General features: G+C 35.3%; 1 protein-coding gene across 1 annotated transcript in view; it reads left to right on the forward strand.

The window, feature by feature from the left end:
• LOC125669609 (transcription activator BRG1-like) overlaps positions 1-15,508 on the forward strand; it is a 28,571-nt gene extending 13,063 nt beyond the window's left edge. Inside the window, exons 7-27 of the mRNA XM_056161769.1 lie at positions 158-207; positions 366-510; positions 696-859; positions 953-1,130; positions 1,246-1,374; positions 1,493-1,606; positions 5,831-5,944; positions 6,237-6,344; positions 6,502-6,635; positions 6,752-6,894; positions 7,008-7,195; positions 7,408-7,608; positions 7,725-7,802; positions 7,897-8,001; positions 8,137-8,342; positions 8,535-8,640; positions 11,242-11,343; positions 14,342-14,513; positions 14,765-14,808; positions 15,045-15,131; positions 15,293-15,508. Of these exons, the coding sequence (XP_056017744.1) occupies positions 158-207; positions 366-510; positions 696-859; positions 953-1,130; positions 1,246-1,374; positions 1,493-1,606; positions 5,831-5,944; positions 6,237-6,344; positions 6,502-6,635; positions 6,752-6,894; positions 7,008-7,195; positions 7,408-7,608; positions 7,725-7,802; positions 7,897-8,001; positions 8,137-8,342; positions 8,535-8,640; positions 11,242-11,343; positions 14,342-14,513; positions 14,765-14,808; positions 15,045-15,131; positions 15,293-15,304 (2,580 nt within the window). The 3' untranslated portion in view covers positions 15,305-15,508. The remainder of the gene's footprint in view (positions 1-157; positions 208-365; positions 511-695; positions 860-952; positions 1,131-1,245; positions 1,375-1,492; positions 1,607-5,830; positions 5,945-6,236; positions 6,345-6,501; positions 6,636-6,751; positions 6,895-7,007; positions 7,196-7,407; positions 7,609-7,724; positions 7,803-7,896; positions 8,002-8,136; positions 8,343-8,534; positions 8,641-11,241; positions 11,344-14,341; positions 14,514-14,764; positions 14,809-15,044; positions 15,132-15,292) is intronic.
• Positions 15,509-17,407: the final 1,899 nt, after the last annotated feature.

The raw sequence follows: 17,407 nt of genomic DNA on the forward strand, positions 1-17,407 counted from the left end.
CTGACTGCCGATACTGCATAAAAGGTAAATGATAATAAACAATTTGAGATCACGGCTTGACTTGAGATGAGTTCAGACTGTAAAAGTTTATCTTAAATGTCAGGATATTGAAGTAGGAAATTAGAGATCTAGCATGCATATATGTGTTTCATTACAGCTCAAGAGCCCTGATGATATTGATGAAAATCTAGCCCAAGAAGTCATACAGTAAGAGCTTGCATTAAATTATTAATTGTATAAAGAAACCATGTCAATTTATGTATTCCATACTTATATACATGTATAAGGTTCTAATGATCAAAAGTTTTGTATAAAGTTTACTTGTTGAGTAATTCTGTTATGTAATGTACTTTGATTATTTACAGCCAAGCCTCTCGTGAAGTGGATGACGAGTACCACCGCAGTGCAAAGGCAGAGGAAAAGAGCTACTATGGAGTGGCTCACACTGTCCATGAACCAGTCTCAGAACAAGCAACCATCATGGTCAATGGCAAACTGAAAGAATATCAGGTATATCCAATGAAACCTGAATTGTTTGCCTATGATTTATGATCTGGCAAGCATATCAAAATGATATTTTAGGTTACAGTAAGTTGGTATGTAATTTGCATCTGATAAATAATAGCAGTAAAAGATATTTTTTCAGAAAATGCAATTATTGGTAAGATATAAAAATACAAAATGGGATTTTGCAGATTAAAGGACTGGAATGGTTGGTTTCTTTGTATAACAACCATTTGAATGGAATATTGGCTGATGAAATGGGTCTTGGAAAGACCATTCAGACAATTGGTCTGATTACCTATCTTATGGAAAAGAAAAAAGTCAATGGACCTTTCCTGATCATTGTGCCATTATCGTGAGTTGAATTGTGAAAAGCATTCAAATTATATGAATATTTAGATGTTTACCAAGTTAGTGTACTCTAGCTGTATTTTGAATTTTGTTGTAGAACATTATTAAATTGGGTGTTGGAGTTCGAGAAATGGGCTCCTTCGGTGATTAAGATTGCTTACAAAGGATCTCCTACAACCAGACGCTTATTGTCACCACAACTGAAAGCTGCAAAGTTTAATGTGCTATTGACAACATATGAATATATAATCAAAGACAAGGCTGCTTTGTCTAAGGTAACTTTGAATCATATTTCTTCTTTACATAAGTTATGAATAGTACTTTAAAAAGTATTCAACAGTCTGTAGTCTAGTTAATGCTTTGCTGTATGTACTATTGTAACTTTTACAGTTGAGATGGAGATACATGATCATTGATGAGGGACATCGTATGAAGAATCATCACTGCAAGCTGACTCAGGTGTTAAACACCCATTACTGTGCTCCCCACCGTCTCCTCCTGACCGGGACACCTCTTCAGGTATACATGCATCTTGCTAACATATCCATGTGTGTTATATGCAAACATAAATCTGGTTGATATAAATGTTTGTTTTATCATCACAAATTAGAACACCTCATTTGTATTCTTTAAACAGAACAAACTTCCAGAATTGTGGGCCTTGTTGAATTTTCTGCTGCCAAGCATTTTCAAGTCCTGTTCCACATTTGAGCAATGGTTCAATGCACCATTTGCCATGACTGGTGAAAAGGTAGAATTATTTACTTTTAACAGTTTAAAGTGAAGAAATTTTAGATGGGAAAGCATAATGATGCAGTGAAACCTATTAAGTAAGAAAACTTCAGCTGCAAGTCAAAATGGTCCTTGATGACAGGTTGGCCAGTGACAGCTTTTGGTTTGATATGAGTGACCACTTCCATTTGCCAGACTTTGTTATCCCTACTCACTGGGGGGTGGCAGAAATATGGGTAGTGTGTAATTAAGTATGTTAATAATATGTATGTAGGGCTCATGTCCACTGCATAACGAGTCTGGATTTGAGCTTTCCCTCATATCAATTCTTTTTATTTCTCTGGCTCTTTCTCCATTCTTAAAACAATATAAACTTTCATTTCTGTGACTTAGAGATTGTTCTCTCATGCGAGTTGATATTTTTTATATGGAATCAGCTTATCATGGTTTATAGAGTTGATATTTTTTATATGGAATCAGCTTATCATGGTTTATAGTGTTGATATTTTTTATATTGAATCAGCTTATCATGGTTTATAGTGTTGATAGTTTTTATATGGAATCAGCTTATCATGGTTTATAGTGTTGATAGTTTTTATATGGAATCAGCTTATCATGGTTTATAGTGTTGATAGTGGAATAATCTGACAGGACAAGAGAATTACAGATTTGTGTTGTATTGTTATCCGTATTTTAAAAGATATCACATAATGATTCAGATTTAATCCCAAAAACAACATGCTCACTCAGAATTACATATATGTAGAACAAATGTTAGTTTCAAACTAGGCTGATGTCGCTGTCATTTGGGTTCAAGATGAAGATCAAAGGTAGCCTTCTCCTAATTATGATTAGCAAAATGTGAAAATTGGTATCTTTATATCAATTATAAATAATGGCTTTATGTTAATTTGGCATGTATATTACTTTGAAATTTATGCAAACCTGAAATACCTTGAAGGAATATTCCATGAAAATGTACTTTAAGATAGATCCAATATTTTTATGGTTTGCAAACTTATATATTTGTTCTTCACATTGTGTGCAATATGTACTGGAAAATATATCAGACCTTCACATTTTATACAGTGACAGTGATCCCACATACCTTGTAATGCAAGTTTGATATAGTCTGAATCTAGTAAAAATACTGACAGACTGGTGGTTTCAGAATAAGCCCGTATATAGCAATTTCTAGTCTGGTAAAAATCTGGTTGCCATGGAAATTGAACATATGGTTTTTCATGAAGACTGATGTAAATTCTGTGTAGTCCAATGGAATAGGAAAAATTACAGAGTATAAGAGTTCAAAGTTTAAATTTTCCTTTGACGAGCTGTCTATTTTTTATTCCATTAGGAATTTTGGCATCTTTTAAATTCTCAAATACACTATTCATCTGATAGCATAAAAATCCAAGCCTTGTACTTTTAAAGCAATGAAGTGTAGAGACAAGTTAATGTCACCAGCTGAGCTGAAGGCTTGAGTTACCTATTCAAATAAAAATTTATTGTCTGTCTCTGTCACCTTTTTTTCTGTCTATAAAGTTTTCACTTTTCAACTTCTTCTCAAGAACCATAACGTTCACAAGATCAATTTCAATGAAATTTGGCAATCTGACTAAAGTACAGACCTAGATGATGAATACCTATATATTTATGCCCCCTTCAAAGAAGAGGGGCATATTGCTTTGCACCTGTCGGTCATTCAGTCTGTCGGTAGACCACATGTTGTCCGCTCAATATCTTGAGAACCATTCACTTGATTGTAATGATATTTCATATGTAGATTGATTGAGTAGAAGAGGACCCCTATTGATTTTAAGGTCCAAAGGTCAAGGGTCAATCCACTCTGGACATAGGAATATATTTTCCGCTCAATATCTTGAGAACACTTTCCTTGACAGACATTAAACTTGGTACACTGGTACACCTTAAAAAGTAGATGACCCCTATTGATTTTGAGGTTACATGGTCAAGGGTCAAACTGGGCATAGGAATATACTCTCTTCTCAATATCTTGAGAATCCTTTGCTTGACAGACATCAAACTTAGTACACTGGTACATCCTAAGAAGTAAATGATCCCTATTGATTTTTAGGTCACATGGTTAAAGGCCAAGGGTCAATCTACCCTGGACATAGGAAGATATTATCTGCTCAATATCTTGAATTGTTTTGGCAGTCTATCAATTAAAGGATGCATATGTATAACCCTTTTCAATTTTGCACCAAGGGGGGCATTTATGTTTTACAAACATTTCTTGTTACAATATAGGTCTGTACTTTAGTCAGATTGTTAAATTTGGCATTAAACATCCTTTGAAGAATGGTATTCAACTTTGTTCTAATGAAAGATAATTAAGATTTCTTAATACCATACGAGTAATCCCATAATCAGGGCAGGGCCCATTGTCTCAAGCCGAAGTCCGCATATAGCTCTCTCCAGATAGGAGAGGATCATATATATTGGCCGTGGTTTGTGACAATGGGCAGGGTCTTAATGAGGATTTAAAATTTTAGATTTGCATATACATACATGTATACTTTTTAAGAACCACCAGAGTATAGATTGTCAGATACATGTAAATATGCAAGTACGGCTGTATTCCTGTATAGTGTAGATTCAAGTTCACACAATGGTCCCTTAGGTCAGGTTGGGCCACAACAGGGGTTTAAAGATCCAGGATGGGGCCATTGTATATGGAAAGCCCTTTTACTATTTATTCAAAAAATAATTAAGATATCTCTAATTAAAGAGATATCTCTTATTTTAAAGAGATATTTCTTTAAAATGAGAGATATCTCTTTAATTTTGATATATATATCTCTAAAAAAGAGATATCTTTCACTTTGAGAGAGATCTCCTTCACTTAAAGAGATATCTCTTTAAGAATTCCTAGAGAGATATCTCTCAAAGTATAAGAGATATCTCTTTAATTGTTGAAAAAGAGATATCTCTCAAAGAGAAAGAGATATCTCTTTCCAATATGTTTTATTAGTTTGAATACTTAAGGAATTCTCCCTAAAACCGGAAGCCCGCCAAAGCAAATCTTACTATAATGGCTACAATCCCGGGCGAAGATTTTGCTTTTACCGCATGTGAAGTGTATAGAGGTAACAAAAATCAAAGACAATAAATTGATGAAATATGCAAGCTAGACTAGATTTAGCCTCTCTGCAACTTGATAATATTACCCCAACCACCTCTTCAACCTTTTCCGCCATTTGTACACTAGAAGTATTTTGATTGGTCAAAAAATAGGGTTACATCATTTGAATGACAATGCAACAAGGAAAAGTCATTATGATCACCGGGGGAAAATCTACAGATATCTCTTTAAGTTAAAGAGATATCTCTTTTTGAAAATTTAAGAGATATATCTTTTTATATTGATAGAGAGATATCCCTTTACACTAGAGAGATATCTCTTTCTCTTTGTGAGATATCTCTCTAGCTTTAAGAGATATCTCTCAAAAGAGAAAGAGATATCTCCCAAGCATAAAGAGATATCTCTTGGTTAAAGAGATATCTCCATAGTGTAAAAAGATATCTCTCTAACTTACAGAGATATCTCTTTACCAATAGAGATATCTTTCTTATTTAAAGAGATATCTTATTTTACGAATAAATAGTAAAAGGGCTTGCCATGATTGTAGGTTATTTACTCCATGTTTTAAGTGGCCAGGTAGAGTCATAATAAGGATTTAATGTTCTACATAGGAAAACGCAACTGCTCAGATGAGGAATATGGCCCTTGTTCCTCTAGTTTTAGGGGTTATTGCTATGAAAATATGGTCGCTGGTTACGTTTGACAGGTGGTTACAGATGACTGTGTTGTAATATAGTAAAAATGGTTGATGAAATCAGGAAGTGGTCTTTTAAAGACAGGTGGTATCTGATGACAGTGCCCGCTCAAGAGATTACACTGTATCAATCTAATTAAAATTAGATGTTGGATCCACTCGCATACTCGCAACACAAACATCTAAAAACATCCCATAGAGGGTCACGTCAGAGGTCAAATTCGGTATCACTCTAGACTTATCGGCTTCAACAAACATTCAATGATTTTACCAGCGGTGATTTCATTGGTCAATCGAATTTGACCTCTGACGTGACCCTCTACGGAATGTTGTTAGATGTTTGTGTAGCGAGTATGAAAGCGGATCTAACATCTAATTTCAATTAGATTGACACTGTATATTCATGTTATTCATATTCTTGGTACTTGTAAATTTCCCAGGTAGAGCTGAATCAGGAAGAAACCCTGCTGATTATTAGGCGTTTACACAAGGTTCTGAGACCTTTCTTGCTCCGTCGTCTGAAGAAAGAGGTTGAGTCACAGCTTCCTGACAAGGTAAATTAAATCAGTTTGATTAAAATAATTAGCAAGTAGGATCTGAACGATTAAAAAACTAGCAAATAGTATCTCTCTGATTAAAAGATCTAGCAAATAGTATCTCTGATTAAAAGATCTAGCAAATAGTATCGGTCTGATTAAAAGAACTAGCAAATAGCATCGGTCTGAATAAAAGAACTACCAAATAGTATCTGTCTGATTGAAAGAACTAGCAAATAACATCTGTCATTTGAGTTTTGTCAAAAAAAATTCTTCCATTGCTTGCTATTCCACTGCTGTTTAATTGCAGATTGAGTATGTCATCAAATGTGAGATGTCTTGTCTCCAGCGGTGTGTTTACAGACACATGCAGGCAAAGGGAATTCTTCTAACTGATGGATCAGAAAAAGATAAGAAGGTACCAAACCTATTCAAAAAGTATACATATTTCAGTTTATAATTAATATACACTGTACTGTACCTATATTTATATGAGGGTATGAATGAGTACAAGTACATAGTTAAGAGTCACTGATTGTTCATTGCAGTATAAGTTTTGATATGTTTTATTGTAGGGTCGTGGTGGATCTAAAGCTATGATGAACACTATCATGCAGTTGAGGAAGATTTGTAATCATCCGTTCATTTTCCCACATTTGAAAGAAGCCATTGCAGAACATCAGGGAGGCACAGGTGCCTCTATTAGTGGGTGAGTGTGATTTATTGCTTGTTCATGTTTTGCACACGATGCTTCATAAAATCATTGTAAATTCTGTTTTGCATCAGTCTCAGCTGTGTGAATAATCTGAACAATTACTTTTATAGACCAGATTTGTATCGAACGTCTGGAAAGCTCGAGTTCTTGGACCGTGTTCTGCCAAAACTGAAGTCTCTAAATCACCGAGTCCTGCTCTTAACTCCGATGGTATCACTGATGAGTATCTTGGAGGATTACTTCCTGTACAGAGGTAAGTGAATAATGAGGTGAAATCTTATTCTAAATCAAAAGGGAGTTATAATTCAATATACATATAGAATAAATTTTCACTGCAATCCTTAATAACATTATTATATTGTATAGGATATAGATACCTGCGTTTGGATGGAACCACAAAGTATGAGGATCGTGGACAGCTGTTGGAACTGTTTAATAAGAAGGACTCCCCCTACTTTTTGTTTTTAATGAGTACCAGGGCTGTAAGCTTACGTTTGAATCTCCAGGCTCCAGACACTGTCATAATTTATGAATCTGACTGGGATCCCAATTGGGTAAATTCCAGGGAAATTTCTTGTACATGTACATTGTTGAATACCTACATGTTTGATTTTTCTAAATTCAATAGAGAATTTGATGTAAAGCAATGTAGCCAAGGCTCAGAAATGGTTTTATAGCTCCATATTAAATTGAAATGGTACGGAAAATGGTAAATAGTATTGGATTCTAAGTGAATTTAAAGCATTTTAAAAATCTTTTTTGATAGGATCTGCAAGCTTGTTACAGAGCTCAAAGAACTGAACAGAAAAATGAAGTCCGAGTGCTACGTCTGATGACAGTGAACTCGGTGGAGGAAAAGATCCAGGCTAATACTGCTCACTTCAATCTAAACAGGGATAAAATGTTCAGGAGCGAACGTCGGCAGCTCCTACAGTCCATTCTAGAACAGGAAAAAGAAGAAGTGGGGGTCAGTTTTGGATTGGATATGTTTCCAATACAGCTAAATAAATATATTTTGTGAAGACTGTTATTTACATATATGTAAAATAAGCTTCAATGGGTTCATTTTCTGTGATGTTTTAGGAAGAAGATGAGGTTCCTGATGATGAAACGATCAATCAGATGTTAGCTAGAACTGAGGATGAGTTTGATATCTATCAGGTAATGTTAGCTTCACTACACTAGATATATACATGTACATAGCGTCTTCTACATTTGGAGGTAACGGAATGCATGAATTTTCATTTCCACATAGAAAATGGACATTGAGAGAAGAGAGGAGGCCAGAAATCCAAATCGGAAGCCCCATCTGATGGAGGAAGATGAGCTCCCAACTTGGATTTTGAAGGATGAGAAAGAGGTTAGAACTTTCAACTATGATACACATGAATGCATTTCTTATCATGTTTATGCCTTTGTCAAGTAAAACTAACAAAATTTGATATTTACCACTATCTTAAAATTCTTGAATTAAATTGGTATCTGTACTTTGCAGGCCATTGAAGAAGGTAATTTGTACAAGGTAGAACAAGTGAAACAGAAAACTAAGAAACCTAGAAAGAGGAAGGCTGAAAAGGAAGAGGAAACAAAGCCAAAGAAGAGGCGAGGTTGTCCTCCAGTGGAGAAATTACCTCCCAACCCACGCAAACTGACTTCTGTAATGAAAAAAGTACTGGATGTTGTATTGAACTACAAAGATAGGTGGGTTTTAGTCTTTATAGAAATATCATTTTCGGAGCATATCCAACAGTATGTTTATTGTTTAGTTTAAAATAAATAAATGTAAAGTAGATTTCTGAAAATGTGAAATTCTAGTTGCATTTTGCAAAGTAAACTTCATCTATGAAATGTGTATTGAAACTGATTTCATGAATCACTTATTTCCGTTTTCAGAGATGACCGAGTTTTAAGTGAAGCGTTTTTCCAGTTGCCATCAAAGAAAGACTTGCCAGAGTACTATGAGATCATTGCAAAGCCTGTGGATTTCAAGGAAATTAAGGTTAATAGTTGATCTTTCATGCTGTCTGTCAGTTTCATTTAATTGTACTAGAGATATTAAAGGTTCTTCTTCCCACTAACTGACTGACAGCAATTATGTCTCTCCCTAAAGGGATGGAGACATTGACCTCAGCACAAATGTCCATCTGTCTATCTCAAGATCATGTTCCCCTCAAATGGAATGGCTTCAAACTTCAGTAAAGCAGAACCTCAGGAAGTCAAAGTCGATTGGACTTTTAAAAACTTTCGAGATCTGGTGTTTCAAATTACTTGAAGTTGAATTCCAGTATCACTTATCATTTTGATTAATGTTTTTAACATGAAGTGCATGCAATTACAATATGCAGTTATGATATTACTGCTGCAAATGAAGTTTGACTGCATAGACTGTACAGGCTAATCATTGAATATACCCAATCTGTCACTTTTATGTGTCATCAATGTTCAGATTTGTGTGGTGCTAATTAACAAAGCAGCATGTTGTTTATTCAATACTTGCATGGAACCATCAGCAGACAATGGTGTATGTCTGAAAAGGTGTTAATTTCACCTAGTTGAAAATACACTGTGTAAATCTGGCATAGAAAGCGACAACCTGGTGAACAGTTATGTTTAGAGGACCAGAAATCGACCTGACTTTGACATAAACCAAGTATAAAATAGTTGAGATAACTGGAGTATTTAAAATAATGGGTTTGAGATATCAGAGAATTTTCAAATAATCTATTTAAGTAAATATGACTAAAAGCACTACCCCATATTTAAAGCAATTTCACAAGGTCAACAAAAAATCTGGTAACCAAAGTTATTGGGCTAGTGGTTTTTTGTGAAGGCTGTATATGTGTCATGTAATCAAGGTCACGGGACATTCGTGTAAAGGTATGTACTGATCTTAAAGGGACATGGACACGATTTGAGCCGAAAATATTCAAATTTTATTTTTCCATTTTTAATGTTTAGAATGCTTAACTAAGGTATTTCTAATGGTTAGCAAAAATTTGAATATCAGTTGTCAAGGTACATGAGAGATACAGATCTCATAATTCCTTGTTATGTAAACAAGGCTTGTGTCATGTTTTTGTTTATATAGGTTAAATGTACATGTAAAAGTTCATTTAAAGCAGATTTTTTCAATTCACAGGTTAATTCTGAATACAATCAAATAGTTTCTAGTGTTTGGCACATCTCATTTTCTTTTAAACATACTATTTTCTATGAAGCCATATATATGTAAACAAAAGCATGGCATGAGCCTTGTTTACATAGAGTTGCGAGTGCTGTATTTTGCTTATAACTCAACAACTGATATTCAAATTTTGGTTGACCATTAGAAATACTTTAGATAAGCATTGTAGACAATAAAAATGGAAAAGTAAAATTTGAAATTTTTCAGCTCAAATTGTGTCCATGCCCCTCTAAGGTCAATCATTTCATCAAGGTTAAGGTGGCTCACTACACCCTAAAATAGTTTCTCAAATCAGTACGAATTCATTTATTCATAAAAGATATGATGATATATAATAAGTATAAATGCCAAAAAGACAGAAAATATTCAAATTTGAATAAGAATTTGATTTTCAAAAAAATTATTTCAACACATATGAACAAAAGACTCTGGCGGATTTGAACTCGAGATCTGAGGTTCACCAGCCCACAATGCTTTAACCACTGAGCTATGATGATAGACAAACAAATCGATCGATACAAATAATATCACAAAACATTTAAATTGCCATCTTGTGACGTAGTGTCTTAAAGAGTATAAACTTTAGTGTAGTGTCATAATGGCTGTAAATGCGTGGTGTTGTGGTCTGTTAAAGTGCGCCAGTTATGGCCCAATCACCTCCGACTTCAGCACTTAGGGTTTCTGTTAGGGTTACCTCTCCCTTAGCCTTTCTCATAAATGGGTATCCACAAGGCAGCAGAGCTATTTGACCCATAGCTGGGTCAAGGCTGATAAGTGCTAGGGCATATCCACATGCTGGTGGGCCTACACACATCATCTCTGGGGCCCTTGCTGCTCCGAGATCCCCTTTCGATTTAGCCTGAGATACTAGATTTCAGTTGACATGCATTGTCACGGGGAGGCATTGAAAGGAGTCTTGGTAGTGTAGAGGCTTTGTACTGGCAAGGCAAGATTTACACACTCGACTCACCATTTCACCTACATGTACAAGTAGGCTAGCCAGCGGCAGCAGTAGATCTACAATTTTGATCCCCGCCACACTAGACACATTTCACTACCCTGTGGTGAGACACCAACACACAGCTTTAGTGTAGTGAGCTACCTTAATTGACTGGAGTTTTTATAGTGACCAGTTATAATGAAGTACATAAACATATATACAATTAATCAGTGTAAAAAATATCAAACCAAAGGTGTATGATGAACTTCAGTCAGTTTCTTGTCAAAAAGGTCAGGATTATTGGGTAGATTAAGTGGGAGGTATAACTTTGTATCTCTTATAACATATACTAAACATTGACATAACACAAGTGCACATTTTTGCATTGATTTCTTTATTTTAAAAACTGTTTCTGCTGTTGTTTTTTCTGAAATCAATGTATTTTTATTTTTAAAAAGTTTGTTTTTTTGTTACAGCAAAGAATAAGAGATCATAGGTACCTTAGTTTAGATGATCTGGAGACTGATGTTATGCTTCTTTGTGAGAATGCACAATCCTACAACATTGAGGGTTCTCTGGTTAGTAAATTTTACATTCTTTTTTGAAATCAAGTCCTATTGGGACCTTTATATACATTACATATATTAATAAGATATTTGTGATAAACAATGGATAGATTTTCAAATGAAAATACTTTTGCAATATGCATATAAGACTCTCTTATGAGTAGCCATGAAATATAAGGTGATTCCACCCGAGGGTTGCAAAAAAGCTGTGAAACCCGAGGCTTTGCCGAGGGTTTTACCGCTTTTTTGCAACCCCGAGGGTGGAATCACCTTAATATTTCATGGCAACTCATAAGAGAGTATTTTTCTCTCATATTTCTAGAGTTTTCCGTTTTCCTTGTGCCTAGCGACGCCATTTTGAGAATTTTTCAATCAATTAATTTTTCGCTCTACATTAAAAATAACATCAGAATCGAATTCTACGACCTTCATTTTGGCAACTATGTTGCTGACAAAGAATCGGCCGACGAGTGTATAAGTGAATTGTATTAGAGTTATTCCTCTTTGAATAAATCAATAATCAGGGTGCGTGACGTAACTCGACAGTCATCAGCGCGAAACATTTTGACAGACCTAATCAGAATATGCATTCACAACTGCACGTTTTTTTTTTCTTTTTCTTAGAGGAGCATTGATATTGATATTAATTGAGCAGTTATTTAATGACGAGTGTGTGAAGAGGAATTCCAAGTGGTTTTTGTTGGTGAATATGGGCATGGCTAGACTTTCGTTTTTCACGCGTGCAAGGACTCGAGTTTCATGGACATTGAACGCACTTATTTCACCTGAGACACGGACAGTAGACGTTGACAGAGTGAATGTGGAGGTAGGCCTAGACGTAATAGACCGTGTGGGCTGGGTTTCTGTGAACGGGCATAATGCACCGGATGACATAGGTGTATGAGGAATTTGTGACTGTTGTTGAGTGTGCAGTAATTGTTCAAGGAATGTGTATTTTTGTGTCCGGTCACATACACCTGGAGATTATCAGGGACATTACAATCTGTCATTTTTTGTACAAGAGCTTTGCAGACGCTAGTGTTCGTCAATCGAGGCGAGGTAAGTTGCAAGCTAGTTGTGTATTGATTATGACGTCACGGGATATGTAAGATAAACGTCACGTGATATGAAAGATAGAAATATCTTACATACCTTTCTTTCATAGAATATCTGTATCTTACATACGTAGATATGAGAGAATGGTTTGTCTTTCAACCTGCAACATCTTAATACCCATTCTTGATTTTTAGCTCGCGAACTGAAAACCCAAGTGAGCTTTTCTGATCACTTTTTGTATGTCTGTTCGTAAACATTTAACATTTTCTACTTCTCGAGAACCACAGGGCTAATTTCAGGCAAACTTGCCACATGCTTGGGTAAAGAAGATTTAAGTTTGTTAAAAAAAAACACGCTCATAATCAAGAATTAGTAAAATTTTGTGGCATCTTTGAAAAATCTTCTTCTCAAGAACCACTGAGCCAATTTCAATCAAACTTGGCACAAATCATCCTTGGGTGAAGGGGATTCAGGTTTGTTAAAATGAAGGGCCAGTCAGGGATTTTTTTAGGGTCTGTAGAGGGCCGAAATTCGGCCCCGTTTCCAATGCTAAAGAGCAGGTGTTTTTCCCAAAAATGATGCCTTAGAATTCCCAAATGATGGATGCTTTGATGAGAATATGCCATGAGGCGCCATCCAACTTGGTGCCACTCTGTTGCAAAACATTTTGACAGTTTTTTCTCTGCCAAAGACCGGAAATTAAAACTTGTTTAAGCGACATTGATAATGAAATATCAAATGGTTAACTTTTTGCTTGTTATACCCCCCGCAACAAGTTGTGGGGGGGGGGGGGGGGTATACTGGAATCGGGTTGTCCGTCTGTCTGTCCGTCCGTCCGTCTTTAGACGCAATGGTTTCCGGGCTCTAAAGCATTATCCTTTCCACCTATTGTCACCATATCATATATATGGACTACCCATGGGATGAAGATGTTCCCTATCGATTTTGGGGTCAAAAGGTCAAAGGTCAAGCGCACTGGACATCGAAGTAGCAATATGGTTTCCGGGCTCTAAAGCGTTATCCTTTCCACCTACAGTCACCATATCATACATATGGACTACCCATGGGATGAAGATGTTCCCTATCGATTTTGGGGTGAAAGGTCAAGCACACTGGACATCGAAGTAGCAATATGGTTTCCGGGCTCTAAAGTGTTATCCTTTCCACCTACAGTCACCATATCATACATATGGACTACCCATGGGATGAAGATGTTCCCTATTGATTTTGGGGTCAAAAGGTCAAAGGTCACGTGCACTGGATAGCGAAGTAGCAATAAGGTTCGGTTTGTCATGCCATTTGTTTTTTACACTCAGAAAAGAGGTAGTTTATACCTATTACCAACACCCTTTGGGAGATTGGGGTAAGCTTATTCTTAGTGAGCATTGCTCACAGTACCTCTTGTTTTTCTTATTTATTTGTATGAAACAACTTTTCCAATTTCAATCAAATATTGTTGTTTTTCCCAAACTTGACAGCCCTGGCCCCTGGATTCAAGGGATAAAAAAATCCCTGCCAATTCTCCCTCCAAAGGGGAGATAATTTAGAAAAAGGCAGAAATGGGGTGGGGTCATTTAAAAATCTTCATTAGAACCACTAGGCCAGAAAAGTTGATATATATGCTTTCTGAGATGTGTAGATTTAAGTTTATTCAAATCATGGTTCCCGGGGGTAGGGTGGGGCCACAATAGGGGATCAAAGTTTTCCATGGCGATATACATGTATATAGGATAAATATTTAAAAAATCTTCTCAGGAACAACAGGGCCATGAGTAAACATATTCAGTTTGCAAGCATTCCCAGGTAGTGCAGATTCGGGTAAAATTATTACCATTTCTAGCAAAAACTGATTTGGGATTTGAGGATAATGCAGAATTTAGCATCTGAACCAAACATAATGAATTGATGATGAAAAAGAATCTTTGAAACCTATGAATTTGATTATCTTTTGCAGATTTATGAAGACTCCATAGTTTTGAAGTCAGTGTTTACAAGTGCAAGAGAAAGATTAGAAAAAGAGGGAGTGTCCTACTCAGATGAGAACAGCAGTAGTAACGAGGAGGATGAAGGCGAGGAGGATGAAGGGAAGGGAGAAGAGGAGGAAGAGGAAGAGGATGAGGAGGAAGGTAAGGGAATTGTTATTTTTGTGAACTGCAGCATGGATTTGTTTTCACACTACTGGTTTTAGTTTTCTCGAAAGAAACAAGACATGTATTTAATCTGGGTTACATTTAAAGTCATCATTATCATTAAATGATTTTTTAAAAGACTGTGGTTGCAAACATTTTCATAGCGGTATACATTGGTATGTCGAATAATTTTCGATTGACATACTTTATTTGTGTATAATGTATAGACTGGGAAAATTGTTTTGCAGGACATTCTTCAAGCAAGAAGCACAAAAGAGATAAATCTAAAAAGGTACCATGTCTTCAAAAATATTTCTGTTTAATATCTGTTATTTAGGAATAAATGCCTAGACATTTATTCCTTATATTTATATTTTTCAGTACATGTATATAGGTGTCTATGTCAAGTTAAAAAGTTTGTTCTTTTTTTTAAAAAATAAAATAAATTCCATGGAAACAGCGTAGGTTTATTACTGACTACACATAGGTAAATATCATCATATTTAATTTTATTGATTTTAATGGCAGAAAAAAGAAAAATCAGATTCCAAAAAGAGAAAGTCTCGTTCCAAAGCAAAGCCAGTTATCAGTGATGAAGACGAGGAAACAGATGAGGTGAGATGCTGTCCAATTCAAAAGATTTACTAATAATGCGTTTACATCGTGCATATCATTTGAAAGATTCTTGAGGAAATACATAACGTATATGTATGACAGATGAGAGATGAAATCTGCAGAACAGTCTAATGGTTCATGTAATCTTTTTTTCATTATAGGACTACGAGTAATTAGCTAGAGAATGGCTATCAACATGAAGATAAAGAACGGCCAGGTGCTTTGTGATACTGAATTGATTGGACTACAAACATTTCTTCATAAAAAATTATATTTCATGTAAAGTGTGTTTAGTTATATCAAATGTCATGTGTGTAGAGACATATTTTGTTGAAACAGTGCAATGATTTTGTAAATAAAGTGTAGTAGTAATTGTTGCTTATCTTCTACTTGTTTTAATTCTATTGGGGAGATTACCTGACCTACAGGTTATTTAGGTAGTATGATTAGGTCTGATGCAAAAGATCAGGCAATGCCATGAATGCATCCATCTTGTGTAATTTTTTCAGAATTGATGGGGACATATTTAACTTTTTAAAATAAAATGTATTCAAAATGTGTTAAAACTTTGTGAAATTCTGTGTCTCCTTTCTATCACGGCCAACTACTATTATTTAGTTTTTACCTGGACCATTCAATTCACCAAATACATGTACTTAAAGTCTGAAACTTGTGTAGTTTAAAAGTTATAACTAAGGTCAAAGTTGCAGGTGTACTCTGAAGCAGATGAACATGAACTAAATATATGGTCTCTGATCCAAAATCTTGGGACGCAAAATGTCCATGCTGTAGAGTTTGGACAAAATTAAAAAGATTGTTGCAAGGGGAGTGGTAAAGCTTATCTTGCATGCAGAGCTGCCAACCCTCATTATTTTGGCGCAAGGCTTACGATTTTAGGGCCGAAAATACGCCTTACGATTTCACTATATATCTTCCGATTTTCGCTTAGTTGACATTTCAAAAGTTTTAGAGCTGTCCATCATTGGTTTTTACTTTTATAATAAACAAGCTATAGTCATTACTACATTTATTTGCACAGTCTATATATATACAAAACCTCGATCATTTTAATGCTTTGAAATAAACAATATGGCAGCTGCTACTAAACGTAAGGCATGCATAGATGGAAATAACAACAATAATCCCCCAAAGAAGAAAACCAAATGAAGCCAGATATTCAAAGAACAATATGCAAGTAAACATCTATTCGTTTCAAAGTCAGAAAGTGGGAGTTGTATGCTAAGTGTACAATCTGTTTGACATTTTTCACGGCGGGGAAAATAACATAAAATAATTTGCCAGAATAACTGACACAGTAACTGTAAAATTATGATTTGTACTAATGTAGTAAGATTTTGTACACAAGTTTTAGAAGGTAAAATTAACAAGAGGCCCAAGGGCCTAGAATCGCTCTTCTGATAAATTGTACAACCCCACCATTTCTATTCTTAGCCTCTTAGTATTTTAAATCTTTAGTTAAATCCTAAGAATTAAAAAAAAATAGGTCAATGTGACCTACTTTTTGGTTTACACATTTTGAGAACCCAAGAAATATCAACTGACAAAGTTTGATGATTTTAAGCCAATTAGTATCTGAATATTGAAATATTGCTGTCAAATTCCAATCGTAGGTCATGGTGACCTACTTTTTGATCAGCGAACTCCAAACATGCAAGACCCATCAACTGACAAAGTTTGATGACTGTAGGTCAAATAGTATCTGAAATATATAAATATAGCCGTCCAATTCCAAAAGTAGGTCAAGTTGACCTACTTTTTGGTTGAAACCCTTCGAACATGCAAGACCCAACAACTGACAAAGTTTGATGATTGTAGGTCAAATAGTGTCTGAAATATAGTAATTTAGCTGTCAAATACCAAAAGTAGGTCACGGTGACCTACTTTTTGGTCGACACAAACCGAAGACTGAAGACGTATCAACTGACAAAGTTTGATGATCCTAGGTTTTACAGTGCCCAAAATATGCATCTAAAATTGAAAATGTGAAATTTGAATATCTGCAAAATTCAAAAAGTAGGTCACTGTGACCTACTTTTTTATAAATATGTTTCAAGGCCTTAAGATGCATCAACTTACAAGATTTGATGATTCTAAACCTCTCAGTATTTGAAATAACAACTTAAAATATATCTATAAATGATAATCTATAAAATTCAGAAAGTAGGTCACGGTGACCTATTTTTCAGTTGACGCATTTCAAGGTCCCATGATCCACCAACTGACAAGTTTAGATGATCATAGGCTTCAAAGTGTCC

Source organism: Ostrea edulis, chromosome 4, assembly GCF_947568905.1.
Source record: "Ostrea edulis chromosome 4, xbOstEdul1.1, whole genome shotgun sequence".
Taxonomy (NCBI): domain Eukaryota; kingdom Metazoa; phylum Mollusca; class Bivalvia; order Ostreida; family Ostreidae; genus Ostrea; species Ostrea edulis.